Source organism: Citrus clementina, unplaced genomic scaffold (genome assembly GCF_000493195.1).
Source record: "Citrus clementina cultivar Clemenules unplaced genomic scaffold, Citrus_clementina_v1.0 scaffold_7, whole genome shotgun sequence".
Taxonomy (NCBI): Eukaryota; Viridiplantae; Streptophyta; class Magnoliopsida; order Sapindales; family Rutaceae; genus Citrus; species Citrus x clementina.
In genome coordinates this window covers 1,822,705-1,840,282 of record NW_006262075.1, presented here as the reverse complement: position 1 = coordinate 1,840,282, position 17,578 = coordinate 1,822,705, and the positions used below count along the sequence as shown (strand labels likewise).

The 17,578-nt window shown below is 35.4% G+C and overlaps 2 protein-coding genes across 2 annotated transcripts; both read left to right on the top strand.

Moving 5' to 3' along the window:
* Positions 1-265: 265 nt before the first annotated feature.
* Positions 266-3,852, top strand: LOC18037461 (gamma carbonic anhydrase 1, mitochondrial). The gene is made up of 5 exons (XM_006425579.2): positions 266-557; positions 1,421-1,564; positions 1,915-2,040; positions 2,137-2,288; positions 3,040-3,852. Exons 1-5 carry the CDS (start codon positions 443-445, stop codon positions 3,316-3,318), a joined length of 816 nt encoding a protein of 271 aa, XP_006425642.1. The 5' UTR covers positions 266-442; the 3' UTR covers positions 3,319-3,852.
* A 5,035-nt stretch (positions 3,853-8,887) lies between these two features.
* LOC18037460 (auxilin-like protein 1) lies at positions 8,888-16,141 on the top strand. The gene is made up of 8 exons (XM_006425578.2): positions 8,888-9,452; positions 10,210-13,603; positions 13,671-13,746; positions 13,880-13,977; positions 14,052-14,117; positions 14,209-14,298; positions 14,857-15,033; positions 15,560-16,141. Exons 1-8 carry the CDS (start codon positions 9,049-9,051, stop codon positions 15,593-15,595), a joined length of 4,341 nt encoding a protein of 1,446 aa, XP_006425641.1. The 5' UTR covers positions 8,888-9,048; the 3' UTR covers positions 15,596-16,141.
* The last annotated feature ends 1,437 nt before the right edge of the window (positions 16,142-17,578 follow it).

Genomic DNA, 17,578 nt, shown 5'->3' with positions numbered 1-17,578 from the left:
GCGGGTTTATGATGGTTTTATAAAACTAATCTTTTCACGTCATGTTAATTTGTATACACTTATTTAAATGAACTAGTTGCGGTTCTATCATTACTCAATAAAAATAATATTTCCAGTTTCAGTAGCTGCTATAATATTAAATATAAAATTTCTTTCTGAGAATAAATTAAAAATCAAAATTAAGTTTTCTTATAGAATAAACTGAAAGGGGAAAACATTGCTCAAGTGTTCAAATCGGCAACACGTGTCAGAAATCTGATAAGCGAACTTGAAGAAATGTAGGAAAAGTAATGTAGCTGTAGAGAACAAGTCGCTACCGACCAAACACAACTGTGACTGACTGACTGCAAATTGCAAATAGAAAGAGTTGCACGCTTCGCTCGGCCCTTTCATTTCTTCTGTTAAATCGAAGATCTTTGAATTTGATTCTGAGCTGACAGCGATGGGAACGCTGGGGAAAGCAATATACAGCGTTGGATTCTGGATCCGTGAAACCGGTCAAGCCCTTGATCGTCTCGGTTGCCGCCTCCAAGGCAACTACTACTTCCAAGAACAGCGTACGTCTCTAATTATCCTTTTAAAATATTTATATTTTGATCATTTTTCGCTCTTTTTTTTTCTAATAATAATTCGATGACCTCTAGTCTTCAGTCTTGAATGTTCTAACTTGATCAATTAAATAAACATTTGTCTGATTTTCAATTCTTAATGTTAACCAGCTAATTCCAGGTTCTGTTTGGGGCATGAGTAATGTGATTGTATTTTTTATTTCGTTGTTGCTGTTGTGGCTTTAGATTGGGTATGAATGACCATTTTCCTTTACAGATAGTTGGGTATCTTTGGTAGCTCAGAAGCACTTTCATCAAATTATATGTTCAACGTTCAATGTAGCTTAGAAACATATGCTTCTGCATAGCTATTAGGATGGTTTTATAATCGGAAGTGATTGAGATTTTAGTGAAATGACTTACGTTAGGGGTCTAATGTAACTCTGCTTTTCACATAATTTTATGACCAACAGATGTATATGCCAATGTAGGATGGTCGAATTATGCAGTACTGAATCTCTTGCTCTGTTTAGTCTCTATTAATGATGCTGTGTACTGTTTAGAGTAGTGGTATGCTCTTGTTTGCTTCTGTGTCTAAATTTTTCCTTAAAAACTACCTTCCCTTTGTCCCAGATTCTCTCTCTGCACAATGTTTCATTTTCACTCTTTTGGTCTTACAAGCTGGCATAACTGTTTTGTTTATGCACCATATTAATGCCATAAATCTTCTTATGCTTATCCAAGCAAAACATTCTTCATTCTTTATTGGAAGTCTTGCATATTTGTCTTACTGTTGGAGAATTCTCCTGACACTCTGGATTTATTTTATGATATATCATTCTTTCAACTGATTCTTAATCTTGGTTATAAAGTCTCCAGGCATCGAACACTCATGAACATTTTTGACAAAGCTCCTGTTGTTGACAAGGATGTATTTTTGGCTCCTAGTGCATCTATCATTGGTGATGTTCAGGTGGGCCGAGGTTCTTCCATTTGGTATGGATGTGTTTTGAGAGGTAAGATGAAATATTTTTCCCCCCAGTATGTTTGTAATTCTGAAATTCCATTTTACCTCTCCTTTTGAGATCTCAATAATTGGTCTACAAGACACTGATTTCTGAACTACTTTAATTATTTGAGTAAAATGTTGATAGTCTAGTGTTCTTTACGACCATACTGTAAAATATGAGCATAATGGTGTAAGTGAACTCAATTATTTATTTATTATGTCAGTTAGTATTTGATTTTCTCTAGAGTTTGTTACTGCTGAGCTGTTAGTTATCTCTTTTTCTCTGTGCGAGCGTGTGACCACTGCCACCTAGTAGATGTTGGTAGTTTTTGTTTGATTAGGGCTTCCTGTCTGCAGGTGATGTTAACAGCATCAGCATTGGATCAGGAACCAATATACAAGACAATTCCCTTGTTCATGTGGCAAAATCAAATTTAGCTGGGAAGGTTTTACCTACTATCATTGGAGATAATGTTACTGTTGGTGGGTGATGTACAGCGATCTTTGAAACGGAAAAGTGATACTGGGGTTGGATTTTATTTAAATGTCTTGAATTATGATTATCATTTAAATGGACAGGTCACAGTGCTGTCTTGCATGGATGTACTGTTGAGGATGAGGCTTTTGTTGGTATGGGTGCTACTTTGCTGGATGGTGTTTATGTTGAGAAACATGCTATGGTTGCTGCTGGAGCTCTTGTAAGGCAGAACACAAAGATTCCATGTGGGGAGGTCTGTGGGTGATCAATATCTATATAGCTTTTTGTATTTTTATTAATGGTATTTAAAGGTTTGAAGATTTTTTGTATAAGAATTATTTAGAATATACTGCAGCTGTGCAGCAGCAGCTCCATTAACCTTAGGCTATTTGATCACTTTTGGGCAAGTAGTGAATCTCAAAATTATCACTTCAGTGGTGGGGGATGTATATCCTGGTGTCTTGTTCCCCCTTTCTCCCTTTTCCGATTGTGCTTTTTCGTTGACCATATTGCTGGCTTGTGGTCTTAAGGAACGAATGTCATGAGCCTCATGAATTTTTGGGGGCCAGATATGGGCTGGGGAAAATTGGAGGTAGTAGTCATCTCTACTTCCACCTTCTATCTCCTGGTCATTGTTGATGAAAAATTGTGCTGGAAAGTGGTGTCGTGTCCAGATCTATGATTGTTGAGCCCTAGATATCATAGACAGTTATTTTCCTTTAGTCTAGTTTAGTCATTGGCCAGACTTGATAATAGATTTCAATTTAGTTATAACTCTGATGACAGAAACTTCCCAATCTGCTTAAGCAGTGCCTGTTTAATTTTATTAGTTTCCACTATCGTGTAATAATCTAAACATTCAAGTTGAGATAGTAGCTTCAACCTAGCTGGATGACTGTAGCAGGGTTTGGCCACAATTAACTCCTTACTGAACTTTGCTTTATTTATTTCCTGATGTTTCCTGAATTAAAGATCTTAAAATCCATTTATTATTCTGATTACAGGTTTGGGGAGGTAATCCAGCTAGGTTCCTCAGAAAGCTCACAGAAGAAGAGATGGCCTTTATTTCCCAGTCAGCCATAAATTATTCCAATTTGGCACGGGTTCACGCAGCTGAAAATGCGAAGAGCTTTGACGAAATTGAGTTTGAGAAGCTGCTTCGCAAGAAATTTGCTCGTCGTGATGAGGAGTATGATTCAATGCTTGGTGTTGTTCGCGAAACCCCTGCTGAGCTCATACTTCCTGATAACGTGATGCAAGATAAAGTGCCAAAAACAGCTTGAGTGTGATTAATCCAGGATAGGCTTCTCCTCTTGAGATTCAATATCACCGGAGTACCAGATATATTGTTTATTTGCGGGATTAGTAGGAAATGGGTGCTTTTCAATTTCAATAATTTTTTGGAGACCGCGCAAAATGCTAAGGTCAAATCATGGTGCACGTTTCAGGCATATAGCTGTGCTCATCCACTTTGGTTTTAAAGAGATTTTTTTTTTTAAATGCTTTTCTATGAAAACTTCCAAAACGAAAAACATGTTTGGATGTTTTTGATCATCCAGGAATTGTACTTTTAGGGCACGATTACGTGTCATTTTTTTTTTTACCAGAAATAAAGAATGTGGATTCAGGCAGGCGGCGGTGCATGATATATGTTGCAGTTGCACTATTCTGGATGCATCTTATTTGAATATGTTTCACATATTGGTTGGGTCTGGCAATGGAAACCCAGAACTGGTAGCACTGCCACTCTATATTCAAAGTGGATATCGACATGGGATAATTATTGTTGGCGGAAAGAAAAAACACGCAAGAAAGAATTCAGAATCAGACCATCTTTTGAGAAAATAATAATAATAAAAAATGTTTGTTTTTTTGAGAATAATAAAAAATGTTTGTTGCATGGTCCATTTTGGTAGATTGCATTTTATGTATTCCTATGACTCTTGTTATTTAGAATTTTCTGTTCGTTTCCTATGACTATCTGGGTTATTTATTTCATTTTCCTTTTTTTAAAAAAAAAATTTCAGGCTGAATCTGGAAAACTTTTGGAAACGATAATTGCCTGACAGTTGGTGAGGCGTCGTCAACCCCAAACATTACCAGTCATAATTTAAATAAAATGAATGATTGATTCAGCATCATTGCTAATGTTTCTTTCTTTCTTCTTAATCAATTTTTGGAATTCATAATCATGTCAAAAGTTGAATTCTTAAAACTAACGGTACGTGAAAATCTATGGGAAATTTATATAACTAGCTCGGATATTTCAAATTGGCCCCTCAATTTTTTTCTATTATAACTAACTAGCCAACTAACTTTTAGTTTTTTATGCGAAGATACTCTTACCACTCTCAACAAATCATTAAATTTGATATTTGATATTTTAAATGTCATTCTCTAGTTTATTCAAAACAAATAATTAAACAAAATAATGTTATTCGATCAGTAATTATAAAAATTAAAATTAAAATAAGAATCAGCCCAGGCATCTTACATTTCACCGTGACTGGTGGTGAAGTTTTGGTTGGTGCTGTTGAGCCATCTGTATTGTATTATTATTATTATGAAATGGGCAACTTATGGATGAGAAGAATATGCTCTCCCACTCATCAACTGGGATGTAGGGGCCCAATTTTTTGTACTATTTTGCTCCTTTCACAGTTTTACTGACCAATTCTTTCGATACTGTGTTTAGGAAAATAAAACATCACGTTACATTATTTCAACTTGGACTTGGTGTGTGCACATATATATATATATATAAAATTCAGATACTTGTACACTACTCAAATTGTTATTTAATATTATTATTCAACATATATCATTTTGGTCTGCTTCTAATTTTCTAAACCCACCAAATGCGTGCTTCCCATTATCCATTTCTATGCCAACCAAACTGCACGAATAATCATAATTAATAATAATAATAATAATACAGGCAGATCACAGATGCAGGATTCATTCAATTTCAATCATGCGCATTTTTATCTTCATTTTTTTAATTTGTTTTGTCGAATGATTGTTAATTTCTTTCAAAATTCAAAACTACAGAAAGGAATAAACCTAGCTGTGGTATTGTCTGTCCACAAGAGTGATAATAATAGCTTCGGTGACTTGTTTTATCAATTGGGATCGACCCTACAACGCGATCAAATCAAATCAATCAATCATAACTCATCACACCGCGACGGTGTGTCTGTTGCTGTAAATCATCATCACCGAGTTGAATTTAATTAAATCTTGAGGCACAGGTACACCGTGCATGTGATCGTATCCCTCACCGGCTCATCCTCGCTTGTATTCGTTGGATTATCATACGTCAACTTTATAATAATATAACGTGTATTGATTACGAATGATGGTGTATTTGAGGTCTGCAAGAAGCTAAGCTTAGCTAGCTACTGACACAAAGTGGCGAACATTACGGTCCCACGATTCCAGGAAGCATCAACTTTTCTGCAATTTGGCTAAAAGGGGCTTCAATAATTACAACCTTCCCCGGAAATTTTACAAAAATGACAGCAAAAATGCAGCACCCAGTCCAGAGAGGCGCAACGCAAGCAGCCGCACCAATGAGAAAATGTTTTCTCATGTGAGATTGAAAGTACCTATCGCTATCACGTTGGATGCAGAGGAAAAAAAAGATGAGTCTCCGTAAAAGTTCGGAAACATTTTGAATCTTGGCTTTCTTTAATACTTGTTACGGCAAAGTTGCTTTGAATTTTATGCTACCTCAGTAGTCAGTTCTATTATCTACCTATCGGAAAACACGGAGAAGTACTTTATAATTTATTTCATATTTGCCTGTACCGAGGACAAGTAATCAAAAGAAGATAGTGTTTGTTCAAAAAAAAATTATATTGTTGGATTCCAAGAACCTAGTTTTCTACTTTCTATTGTTTTGTCTCTGTGTTTTTTACTATTTATAGTACAACATAATTACTTAACCGAGCATTAAATTTAGAAATCTGCCCTCACTTATACAGAATTTAACCTCATTCAAAAATAAGAAACCCCACAAAACTCGAAAGACAAAAAAAAGCATTTGTCATTTTATTTATTATGTTATTACATATAATGAAAATGGGTTAGTAAATTTTAACGCAAGACTATTATTTCTACCTACTAGTTCACGAATCATGTGGGTGAATGTGTTTGGTAGTCAAATTCTTGATATTTTTAAGGATATTTTTAATTATCAGACACACACACACACACACTCACAAACATAAACATATTATAATATTATATATGTAGTCAAATCTCTTTGAATGGTTTATAAAAATGTTTAGTGTCGAGTGTATGTTGTATTCCATCTTTGGAAAAAGAAAAAAAAAACAAAAAAAAAAAGGGAACAAGAATCTTTGAGCTGTCGTTTTGAAGAAGAAGCTTGTTGGTAGATAAAATAATAAGAGTGACGATAAATGATAAAATCCATTGATATAGATTATTACTGTTGGTGTTCTTTTATCCAGAAACAACTGGGATTGTATCAATTAATTAAGTGAAAGATAGTAAATCAGTTATAATGGGAAGGACAAGGACAAGGACAAGGGACCATGGAATAGGACATTTTGAAGAACAACTGGACCACTAGCTAGAAAATTGATTTGTGAGGGTTGCAGCTTGCATGGCCATGAAAGTCCACGTTGACAGGCATTACGGGCTGTATAAGGTTCACGTTGCAACTTCGCGGTGCAATCACAAGTCCTTCTCACACGCAGAATGCAGAGTCAGACTGAAAGTGAAAGATATATCATTCGTATTATATATACATCCTCCTCGTTGTCTTTGTACAGCAGCAGGTTACAGGTTGATGTTCTGTTATATGTTGTTGGTGCAAGCGTCGAAGTGGGTCTTCCTCATTTTCATTTTCAATGCCAATCCTTAAATCAATTAATACCGTTTGCTGTCTGCAGCTGCCTTTTGATCATTGGTTTTGTTTCTTGGATTGATTGTATGTGAGTTTATAACATTGAAATCTGATTTAAAGTGCACGTTATGTTGTCCAACGGAATGCGTGTTCAAGATTCTAATTACTATAACTGTTAACTTGTAGACCTCACAATTCAAGCAATGAAATCTTGACACTTACTCTACCACACTTGATATCGTACACGACGACACACATAAGAGACATAACCAGCTGCTACCACCGGCCCTTTGATGTATACTTTCTGGCTTTAATGCAATTTCAATCACTTTCCTTATACTGTTGTTAGTTTAAATATGCTTTTCAACATTAATAATACGTAATACCCATTTATTTTCCATTGCCAAATTAAATGATCGTTTGCTATTTCAATAGCATAACTACCAATTTAACTAAGTTAGTACATTTTCAAGAACAAGAACTTTATTTAGTGATATTTATTACTATTGTAAATATATTATTTTATTTTACTTTTACAGCGTGATAATATTTTAATGTTAGTTGAACCGGGGTGCATCCATTGAGTATCAAACCGGATCGGATCGAAATAGACAAGGATCCACCGGTAAAATCGGGAGTAAATAAATTAATATTGGAATTAAAAAAAAAAAAGGATGTACAGTTATGTTTATCATGCAAAACATAATTGGATGTACGGTTACGTTTAAGACTTGGAAATTAACATTAATTTTTTTTTTAATTCTATCTTTGCTTTTGCAAGCATGCAGTGTGGGGCATCAATAAAGAATGGAAAGAAATTAAAATTTCATTAATAATTAATGGGTAAAAGTTTATTTAGTCCCTATATTTTAAGATTATTATTTATTTAGTTCTTGTATTTTTTAAAATATCTCGAAACATCATTGCTGTTAAAGTATTGATACCTCTACCGTTACTTTTTATTTCTTTTGATTTACTTTTACAATACTACCCTTTTATAATAATTTTTTTGTTTGGACATTAATAATAAAAAAATAATTAAATTAGTAATTTAATCCTAAAAAATTATATTAATTTTTTTGCAAGCACCATTTGCACACTTCATACAATTTTTGACAATTTAAAATTAATATAAAATTTTCATTTTCTTTAGGGTTAAATTAATAATTTAATTATTATTTTTATTAATGTCTAAACAAAAAAAATTATTATAAAAAGATAATATTGTAAAAGTAAATTAAAATAAATAAAAAGTAACGGTAAGAATATCAATATTTTAACGACAGAAATTTTGTGAGGCATTTTAAAAAATATAAAGAGTAAATAGACATTAATTTTAAAATATAAAAATTAAATGAATTTTTATCCATAATTAATTATAGAATTTTACCGTTACAGTATTGCAAGAGTAAGTAGTGAGCGTCAGAGTCACTGCTGGGGTCCCACTTGATTACAATGGATAAAACCATCTTCTATGTAATGTGATATGTAAATGTAATAACTAACAAGTGTAAGAACCCAACAAATTCCTTCAAAATTCCCAATTTCCCGATTTTGTCCCCCCGAAAGTCCCACCAACCACACTCGTTCCCGCGTTCTCACCGGCCAACGCCCTGCGCCCTTCATTCCTATTTTTTTCAGAAAAATTAAAATGATTTCTCTTTTTCTTCGATTAACGAGTCTTCGTAGTAGTATATCAGTAAACAAAATTACAAATTTTAATTAATGTTAACGCAAAAAAACACACGGGAATCTAATTTTTTGAAGAATATTATATTTAATAAATTGTTTGCCCCTTATATAAAAATTCAATCATTTCTCCACTACTATTCAAATCTATCATTCGAAATTAAAATGACATCCAGGAAAAACACTAAATGCTTTATTATTTCATTCAATAATGCAAGTCCTTAGTCGTCATTTCACAAATTTGTTTTGGTTAATTCTTTTTTCTTCTAATTTTGTTTGTTTCACTTTTTCGTCGTTCTGCTTCTGATTCTGCAGAGCCCGGCAGACAGGAAGAGAGAGAGAGACAGAGGGATTGCAAATTACAAAACATAAAGGGAACAACAATCAAAGCTTAAAACGAGGAGGAAAAAAAAAAACATAAACAAAACGAACCCTAGAATCTCTCACTTTCATGGAAAACCTCTCACATTCTCGGCCACCAAACAAGTCCTCGACCTCGACTTCATTTTCAAAAAAATCATGCAATGGGACCACCTTCATGACCAGAACCACTTACGACGACGTCTTCGGAGGCCCGCCAAAGTTCGCTGCCCCTACACTTGCGCCGAGACCGGAGGACTACACCGAAATCTTCGGCGGCTTTCACGCTCCGCGAGCCTCTTCCATTCCGGTCCTTGATCTTCCGTTGGTCGACAACGACGACGTCTTCTTTGACGTTCAGAGCTCCGGCTTTGACTACGATGAAGTGTTCGGCGGTTTCAACGCTCTTGATTCTGCTGTTTCGTTCCACGACTTGATGATGGACCAATCTAAAGGTTTTAGTGGTGGTGATGTTGACTCCAGTGATGAAGCTTGGTACATTTTATTTATTTCATTTATTTTATTTTATTCTATTCTATTAAAAAATAGCCTTTTTTTTTTCTTTGGTTTACCGAAATGAAGACATTTTTCTTTAAAAAAAAAAAATATTTCTTTAGTTATTTAATTTGTTTTATTTGTAGGATAGATTGATAGTTAATGAGCGGCCTAATGCATGAACTTGTAGAAGTGTTTATGTCTCTGAGAATGATAATACAAGTTTTATTTATTTTTTAAAAGTCTTGCATAAATTATATGTGGTGGTTTTTATTTGTGAGTCAGGAAACAAAGGAGTGACATTTTGAGCTGAGTTGGCTGCTTCTTGCCTGTAACGCAGCTTGTTTTTTTACAGTATTTCAGTTTGAGTAAATTTTAAGCTCTCCTGGATCACAGAATCTGCTACAACCACATGCGTGGTTTCTTATGTTAGGAAAATTGGGCCAGTTTGGGAATTTTTTTTTAATTTTTATTTTTTGACTGAAATGATCAGGTTTTCTCCAACAGAAAGGGTAGAAATATAGGATCACTTGGTTTTCTATCACAAATTTATGCTTTGTCTAGGCGGTGCTAGTGTATGTGAATATGACCTTTAGTTCAAGGACTTTGAAGCAATTATTGGCTTTTTTAATTTACTTGGCATCTGTATTTGTTGCGTGGATGCTGTCTTTTTAATTCAAGTTAGAAAGAATGCATATTAATTGATTTTATACCTCTTGGGGCAGCAGCATTGATAGTATTTGTTCCACATTTGTAGGACCCCGGCAGAAACTGATTCTCTGTCAGAAGAGTCAGATCAGTCTGGAAAGAATCAATGTTTGTCCAATAGAGATTCTTACGAATCAATTGATGGCAGCAGGGAATTCAACATATCTTATCATAAAGCTAATCAGAGAAGTGACGATGAGATGCCAAATGGAATTACCCATGTAACTCAGATACACGCTGTTCCTGGATATACATTTCTAGTTAACAAAGCCACACCCTTGGGAAAGGCTTACTGTGAGAATCCGCCTCTGGAGGTGACTGATGATAGCGATCTTCATATGGATTTTGGTGGGGGAATGATGAGAGAAAAGAATCTCAAAAAAAGCCTGTCTCAACCCTTTGCTAGTAGTTCTGCTGAAGAAGCATTTGCAAGTGGCCTTAAACCTCAAAAAGCATTTGGCAGGAATAGTTCTCTTCCTAATGAGGCATTTGTAACTGTTTCTGAGATAAGTCTTAGAACGCAGCCCTCGGAAGTCCCACCTCCCTGTAGACCTGCACCTCCATTAGGTGTCAAAATGGGTGATTCTGGTAAAATATTTGAAACCTGTAAAACTACTGCATCTGAAGGGATCAATGATGATACTTCTCCACCTGTTTATGATGTGGAGGTTGATACGAGTTCATCTGCTGCCGCCTCCGCTGCTGCTATGAAAGAAGTAATGGAAAAAGCTGAAGCAAAACTAAAAGCTGCAAAAGAATTGCTAGAGAAGAAGAGGGAAGGTGTTCAAAGCTGTAAGCATGACAGGAAGGATAAGGATAAGGAAGGAAGGATGTTTGGTACTGTTGAAGGTTCCAGAAGCATAAAAAGGGACAAAGTGCGTGGCACTTGTGAAAGACAAGCAAATGGAATGACATTTTCTGTCAGGGAGGAAAGACAAAGAGATGTAAAGACAACAAAGGCAGTTCCAGATACACTACAGGTGGAAGAGTTCTTCACCATGGATAGAACATTGGCAGAGAAACATGGACGATCTGGTAAAATTGTCGGAGCTGGTGAGTGGAAAGAAGCTTCAGAATTTTTTGAATTGGTCAAAACAGATGGATCCACTTTTGAGCAGGCAAACTATGATGAGGGTTTAGAGCTGGACGCAAAAGTTCAGGATTGCAGGCAGAAGACTGAAAAGGAAGCAATGGAACATCACCGAGTGAATGGTCGGACAATGGTAACAAAAAGTGAAGATTTTGAACTGGAAGAAAATGAGAAAAAACTTGTTGCAAAAGAAGCTTGTGAGCTGACAGAAAGCAATAGGAGGTCTGGGGCAGCAAAAGCAACACGTAAGCATAAAGGGCACGAGAAGCAGGTCAAAGTGGCTAAAGAAGTTTGTGACCAGGTAGTGGAGGAGAAGAATTTCATAATGGTCCAACACGCTGCAGAGAATGAGAAGAAACCAACTGGAGCTGACGTACCAGAAAAGCATGAAAACCTGGTAAAGGATTACTGCAAGGAAAGCAAATTTGAAGGTCAGAGAGTCATGAAGCATCGGGGGATTGAACAGCCACTGAGAGAGACTAATAGAAGTATGGGAAATGAGACAAGATTCGAGGAGCCTTGCGATACGGCTGCCAATGGAAGAAGACTAAGGGAGGCTGGTGAGCAGATAGAGGATGAGAAAAAGGTGAAGAAGGCTCTTGACCAAGAAGACAAGGAGAAGGTGTTAATGGAGGATTCTGAGCAGGAAGATATTAACTTGGTGGAGGCTAACGAAAGAGAGGAAAACATGAGGAAAGTAAAAGAGGCTCTTGAGCAGGTAGAGAGCGAGAAGACGCTAAAAGAGGCTTGTGAGCAGGGAGATGCTGAGAAGAGACTGAGAAAGGCTTTAGAACAGGAAGCGAATGCAAAGGAGACTTTCGAAAGAGAGGAAACTGAGAGGAGACTTCAAGTGGAGCAAGATATAGAAGAGATTGGGAAAAAACTTACAGGGGCGCATGAAAATGAAGAGACTCGGAAAAGCCTAGGGCAGGTGTGTGAGCAAGTAGATAATTTCGAAACATTATATGAGGCTCATGGAAGAAGAGAAGAAAATGAAATGAGATTCAGAGAAGCACTTGAGAAGGAAGCAAGTACTAACTTCTCACAAGAGGCTAGGGTAGAAACTGAGAAGAGTTTTAAAGATGCCGGTGAGGCTAAAGATTTGAAGGAGCTAAACAAAGCACATGAGAAAAACCAATGGGATGAATATGGGAAGAAGCTGAAAATGGCTGAAGGACCTCAGTTGTTCAAGAAGGGGAAGGATATGGCATCAGGCAAGGCATGTATGCTGGATGATAATGTGAACCTTCGAGTGACTCGATTAGCTAGTCAGCAGGAGGTAAACACTGAAAAAGAAGAGGTAACTCAAGGGGCCTTTGCTGATGAAGGAAATGTAGAGATACAGATTGGGAACAGTGACAGTGAACTTGAAGGAGAGGCAGTCGAAACCACAAATGTGTTGGATGACAGAAAATTTGAAGTATTTGGCTTGGCCCAAGGCAACTTAAAACAAGAAGAATGCAAACTTGAAATGAAAGATGTTGCAGAGCCGTTTTGTGAAGATCACTGTGCACAAACAATGGATGAGTCTGGAACAGGCACTGGACAGGAGAAAACTACGAGTGGCCTCCAGCCAGATGCCAGTACCAAAAATCAAGAGAAGAAGTTTGCTAATGAGTGGGGGGAGAGAGAAAATAACATCAAGCAGACCCAAGTTGATGTTGGCTTGAATCAGAAATTAGACCAGGACAAATTCATGCCAACTCAACTGGTGAAAGAATCTGCTCAAAATGGTAGGAAAATGGAAGCTGCTCAGCAGTCGATGCTGGGCAGGAAAGGAAGTATTCAGAAAACTGCTCAGTCGGCAAATGCAAGTGAGAGTTTGGAAAGAAGAGAGAAGAATGTGAGTGTGACACTTACATCAAAAGATAAAGATGCTGAAAGGGTGAAAAGGCAAAGAGAGCTAGAAATTGAACGTCTTAGGAGGATCGAAGAAGAGAGGGAGAGGGAGAGGGAAAGGGAAAAGGATAGGATGGCTGTTGACATAGCTACTCTTGAAGCTCGTGAAAGGGCCTTTGCTGAAGCCCGTGAGAGGGCAGAAAGAGCTGCTGTGGAGAGAGCAACTGCTGAATTTCGACAAAGAGCACTGGCAGAGGCACGGGAAAGACTGGAGAAGGCTTGTGCTGAGGCTAAGGAGAAGTCATTAGCTGAGAAAACATCTATGGAGGCCAGACTCAGGGCAGAGCGTGCTGCTGTTGAGAGAGCAACTGCAGAGGCTCGAGAGCGTGCTGCGGAAAAAGCAATGGCTGAAAGAGGTGCTTTTGATGCGAGAGAACGGGTAGACAGAATATTTTCAGAGAAATTTTCTGCCTCTTCCAGAAATAGTGCAGTGAGACCAAGCTCTTCATCTTCTGTGAGTATACTTGCTATTTTTATGACTTGCACGGCTATGGCAGGACTTTAACAAATTGTAACTGCAGGACCTACAGGATCAGAAGAGTCAGAGTGCCAGCTCCTTCAGCAGTTCAAGATATCCATATTCCTCGGGTTATGTTGGTATGTAATTTTGAAGCTGTGGGTGGTGGTTTTTGGTTAAACTATGTATATATGAATGAAAGCAAAATTGTATTTCCAATGTTTTGACTGACTTGTGCTCAGTCATTCTAAAACGTGTCTTTTCTGCCTGAAGCTTCAATTAATGCTGAGAGATCTGATGGAATTGAAGGTGAATCAGCTCAGAGATGTAAGGCTAGACTAGAGAGGCATCGGCGAACAGCGGAACGGGCGGTATGACTTCTGTTTTATTTTTCCTGTAAACAGTCTGCTTATTTCCAACAAAATAACCTCTTGGAGTTTTGCAGGCAAACGCTCTTGCAGAGAAGAATATGCGTGATCTTCTTGCCCAAAGAGAGCAAGCTGAAAGAAATGTAAAATCTTTGCTCCTCTGAAAAGGATTTCTTTGACTTCATATATTCATTGCTTTCTCTGCTTATTTCTTGGATCTATTTCTGTTTGCAGAGATTAGCTGAAACACTAGATGCTGATGTCAAGAGGTGGTCAAGTGGAAAAGAAGGCAACCTACGTGCTTTGCTTTCAACATTGCAATATGTATGTGTTACTTTCCCAATTCCTATAAACGTATGCTGTAGTGTTATTTAACATATGAAATGCATGTTAAAATTGTTTCAATTATTAGATGAATGTACTTACATTTGAAGTCTGTAAGAATGTAATGACAAAAGTGTGCTTTTGTGAGTTAAATTGATGAGGGTTGGTATGCAGAGGACCATCAGTGGAGTGGATGGGTGAACATCCTGAACTTCATTAATTTCTATTGGATGCTGAGTCTGGATTGATTGATCGTTAATGGTGTTCTGCACATTGAAAGTTTACATCTTTGCTTTTCTGTTGACAAGTTTGTTTAATTTGCTGAATGCCTGGGCCAAAAATGTTGATAGTATTGAAAATGATGACAATGCTCTTTTTATATTTGTGTTTGTAGAATACATGGTGCATTTGAAATGGAAATAAGTATATTAATCCTAGACCTCCTTTTCTAATCTTTAGATTATATCAAACATAGATGGCCAAACACTTTTATTCGGCTTTTATAAAATCAATTAACATTAGTATTTACCTCCTGAACCAAATTTTATGTATTGGCAGATACTTGGGCCTGATAGTGGTTGGCATCCAATTCCATTAACAGAGGTAATAACTTCTGCTGCTGTTAAGAAAGCTTACAGGAAAGCCACTCTTTGTGTTCATCCTGACAAATTACAACAAAGAGGTGCAAGTATCCAGCAGAAATATATTTGTGAGAAAGTGTTTGATCTCCTTAAGGTATCTCTTTTGCTTTCATGCAGATATCATTAATAATGCATGAGAAGTGATGGGGCTTTATATTTGCACATAATAATTATAATGATATTCTGAATCACTGGAAAATATCTGCTATGCACCTGATTTTGGTAACGCAATATTGAAAATGTTGTAACAGAGATAAATATTTTACAGAAAAGTTTCAGTATATCTAGGGAGGTTGTATCTGTACAACCTGTTATTCTGACGATTAGGAGCTCTCATTTGCTTCACATTTGCCCTTAAGGTTACATTCACCTCATTGTGATCAATAATATGGTCATCTGTAGTCTGTTGAAAATTTTTTTGGTAGTTATGGATCCATTAACTTTAACCCTGCCTTAGAACATCCTAATATCATCTATCCGGTAGGATTTTGACATTCCCCTACTTGTCTTGTTAATTTTCTAGGAACGAATGCTTCTATTAATGTCATCTTATGAACAATTTGCTTTTAACAGAAACATTCTGTCATCGACTAAAGTTTCTGTTAATTGATGATTTTCAGGAAGCATGGAACAAATTCAACTCAGAAGAGCGGTAGCCAGAACTTAGTATGTATGCTGAATGCATAGTTAACCCCATTTTGTAAATTGATGGTGCTTGTAAGTAATTATCTTTCATGCCCATTTGATAGTTTTAGTCATCGAAGTAGTTCCTAAAATCTAATTTTTAGCTCAAAGCAGTAGGCGTGAAGCAAATATTAGCTAGAGAAAAGTAGCCGTCTCTTGGGAATATGCAAGTCCCAATATTTATTTTGCTATATATAGTATGGCTGAAGCCTAAATCCCCCCATTGTAGCTGAAGAAAAAAAAGTAAAGGCTTTAATTTGAAACTTTTGTCTGCTGAGACTAAGATAGTCCATTTTAAGAACCAAAATATATTTAACTCGAATGTAAACAGCTTCAAAAGATCATCAAAGTAAGCGGATTTGAATTTTCTTCAGAAGGAAGCAATGTACTTTAGTGGATCAAAGTTAGCTAGCTGTCCACAATGGTTTCCTCCTTTCTTCTTTATGGGGACAAGATGGTGATAATGATGAGAGTTTACGATATGATGATTTGTTAATTTTTAAATTTTTTATTATTTTTTTGGGTAATGATTATGAAAAAGCTTAACGGATGATGATCGAGATTGCGTGCGGTAAATGGGCCTAATGATGAGTACGATACAACGTTGTCTATTTATTAACTGCTTTTTCTTGCATTCGTTATTCTTTTTCTTTTTAATATTCTTCCGAGAGAAAAATAGTAGAGAGAAACTGTTCACTATAATTTTTGTCCATGCTCATCCAACAATAGTCATTGATATGGTAATGCTTCTAAATCAATACGATGACACTAGAGAGAGGCTGTTCATCTTCTTAGTTGTAAAAGTTCCACATTGTGTAGACGCCAAGTAAATGAGTACGTGTATATAAATTAAGGATAATCACTAGAATCTCTAAATCTGATAGATAATCAAGTGTAGGGATGGTAGTGGGGAGAGGAGAGGAGGGACTGACATCTCAGTGCCCATCGTTTCAATCCTCATCCCGATTAGAATTGTTTTAAGGTAAGGGGATTTTCGTTTCTTCTTCCAATAATTTATATGTTGTTAGTTTTTAAATTTAATTTAATCGTATTAAAATAAAAATTTAAATAAAAATAAAATTTTACAATATATCTTAGAAATTTTTGGATGTTGTAGCTTTGGCTTTAGCTTTTGCTTTAGTTTTTGTTTTATTAGATAAAAATTTAAAGGAAAATTATTTGTGCATTATCTTTCTTTTGTCATATATACATCAAACCATCACAAAATTGTAATATGTACTCTACACTATCTTTATTTTTAAATTTGCATCAATCAACTACTTTTACATTGAAAAATGATCATTTTATTCTTAAATGAATTAAATGATAATTTTATTCTACAAAATTTTGAAAAATAAAAAAATTATAATAATAAAAATACCCCTAAGTTTAATAAAATAAATAAATCTTAAATTCAGTATGTTATTTTTTAATAAATATAATTTCATTTAAAAATTATGATATTGATTTTTTGTAATTATAATTTTATTTAATTTGTATAGGGAAGTTTACAATAATTATAGGTAGTTTTTCTCTTCATGTTAATTTTTATAAACTTCTTTATACTTAATTTAATTATAAAAATTAAATAAAAATATAATTAAAAGATGTTATTTTTATAATGATAATTTAATTTAAAAATTATGATATTAGATTTGGAGATTTATTTGTTTTATTGAATTTTGGGGTATTCTTACGATTATAATTTCTTATTTTTTAAAATTTTGTAGAATAAAATAGTTTTTTAATTCATTTAGGGGTAAAATGGTTGTTTTTAGTGTAAAAGTTGTTGATTGATATAAGTTTAGAAACAAAGGTAATGTAATGTACATGTCAAAATTTTGTGGTGGTTAAATGTACATATGACCAAAAAAAAAAAAAAAAAAAAGTGGTGCAAATATAATTTCCCAAGTTTAAAAGAAAATTTTGGGTCAAAGCATTTTGAATAAGATCTG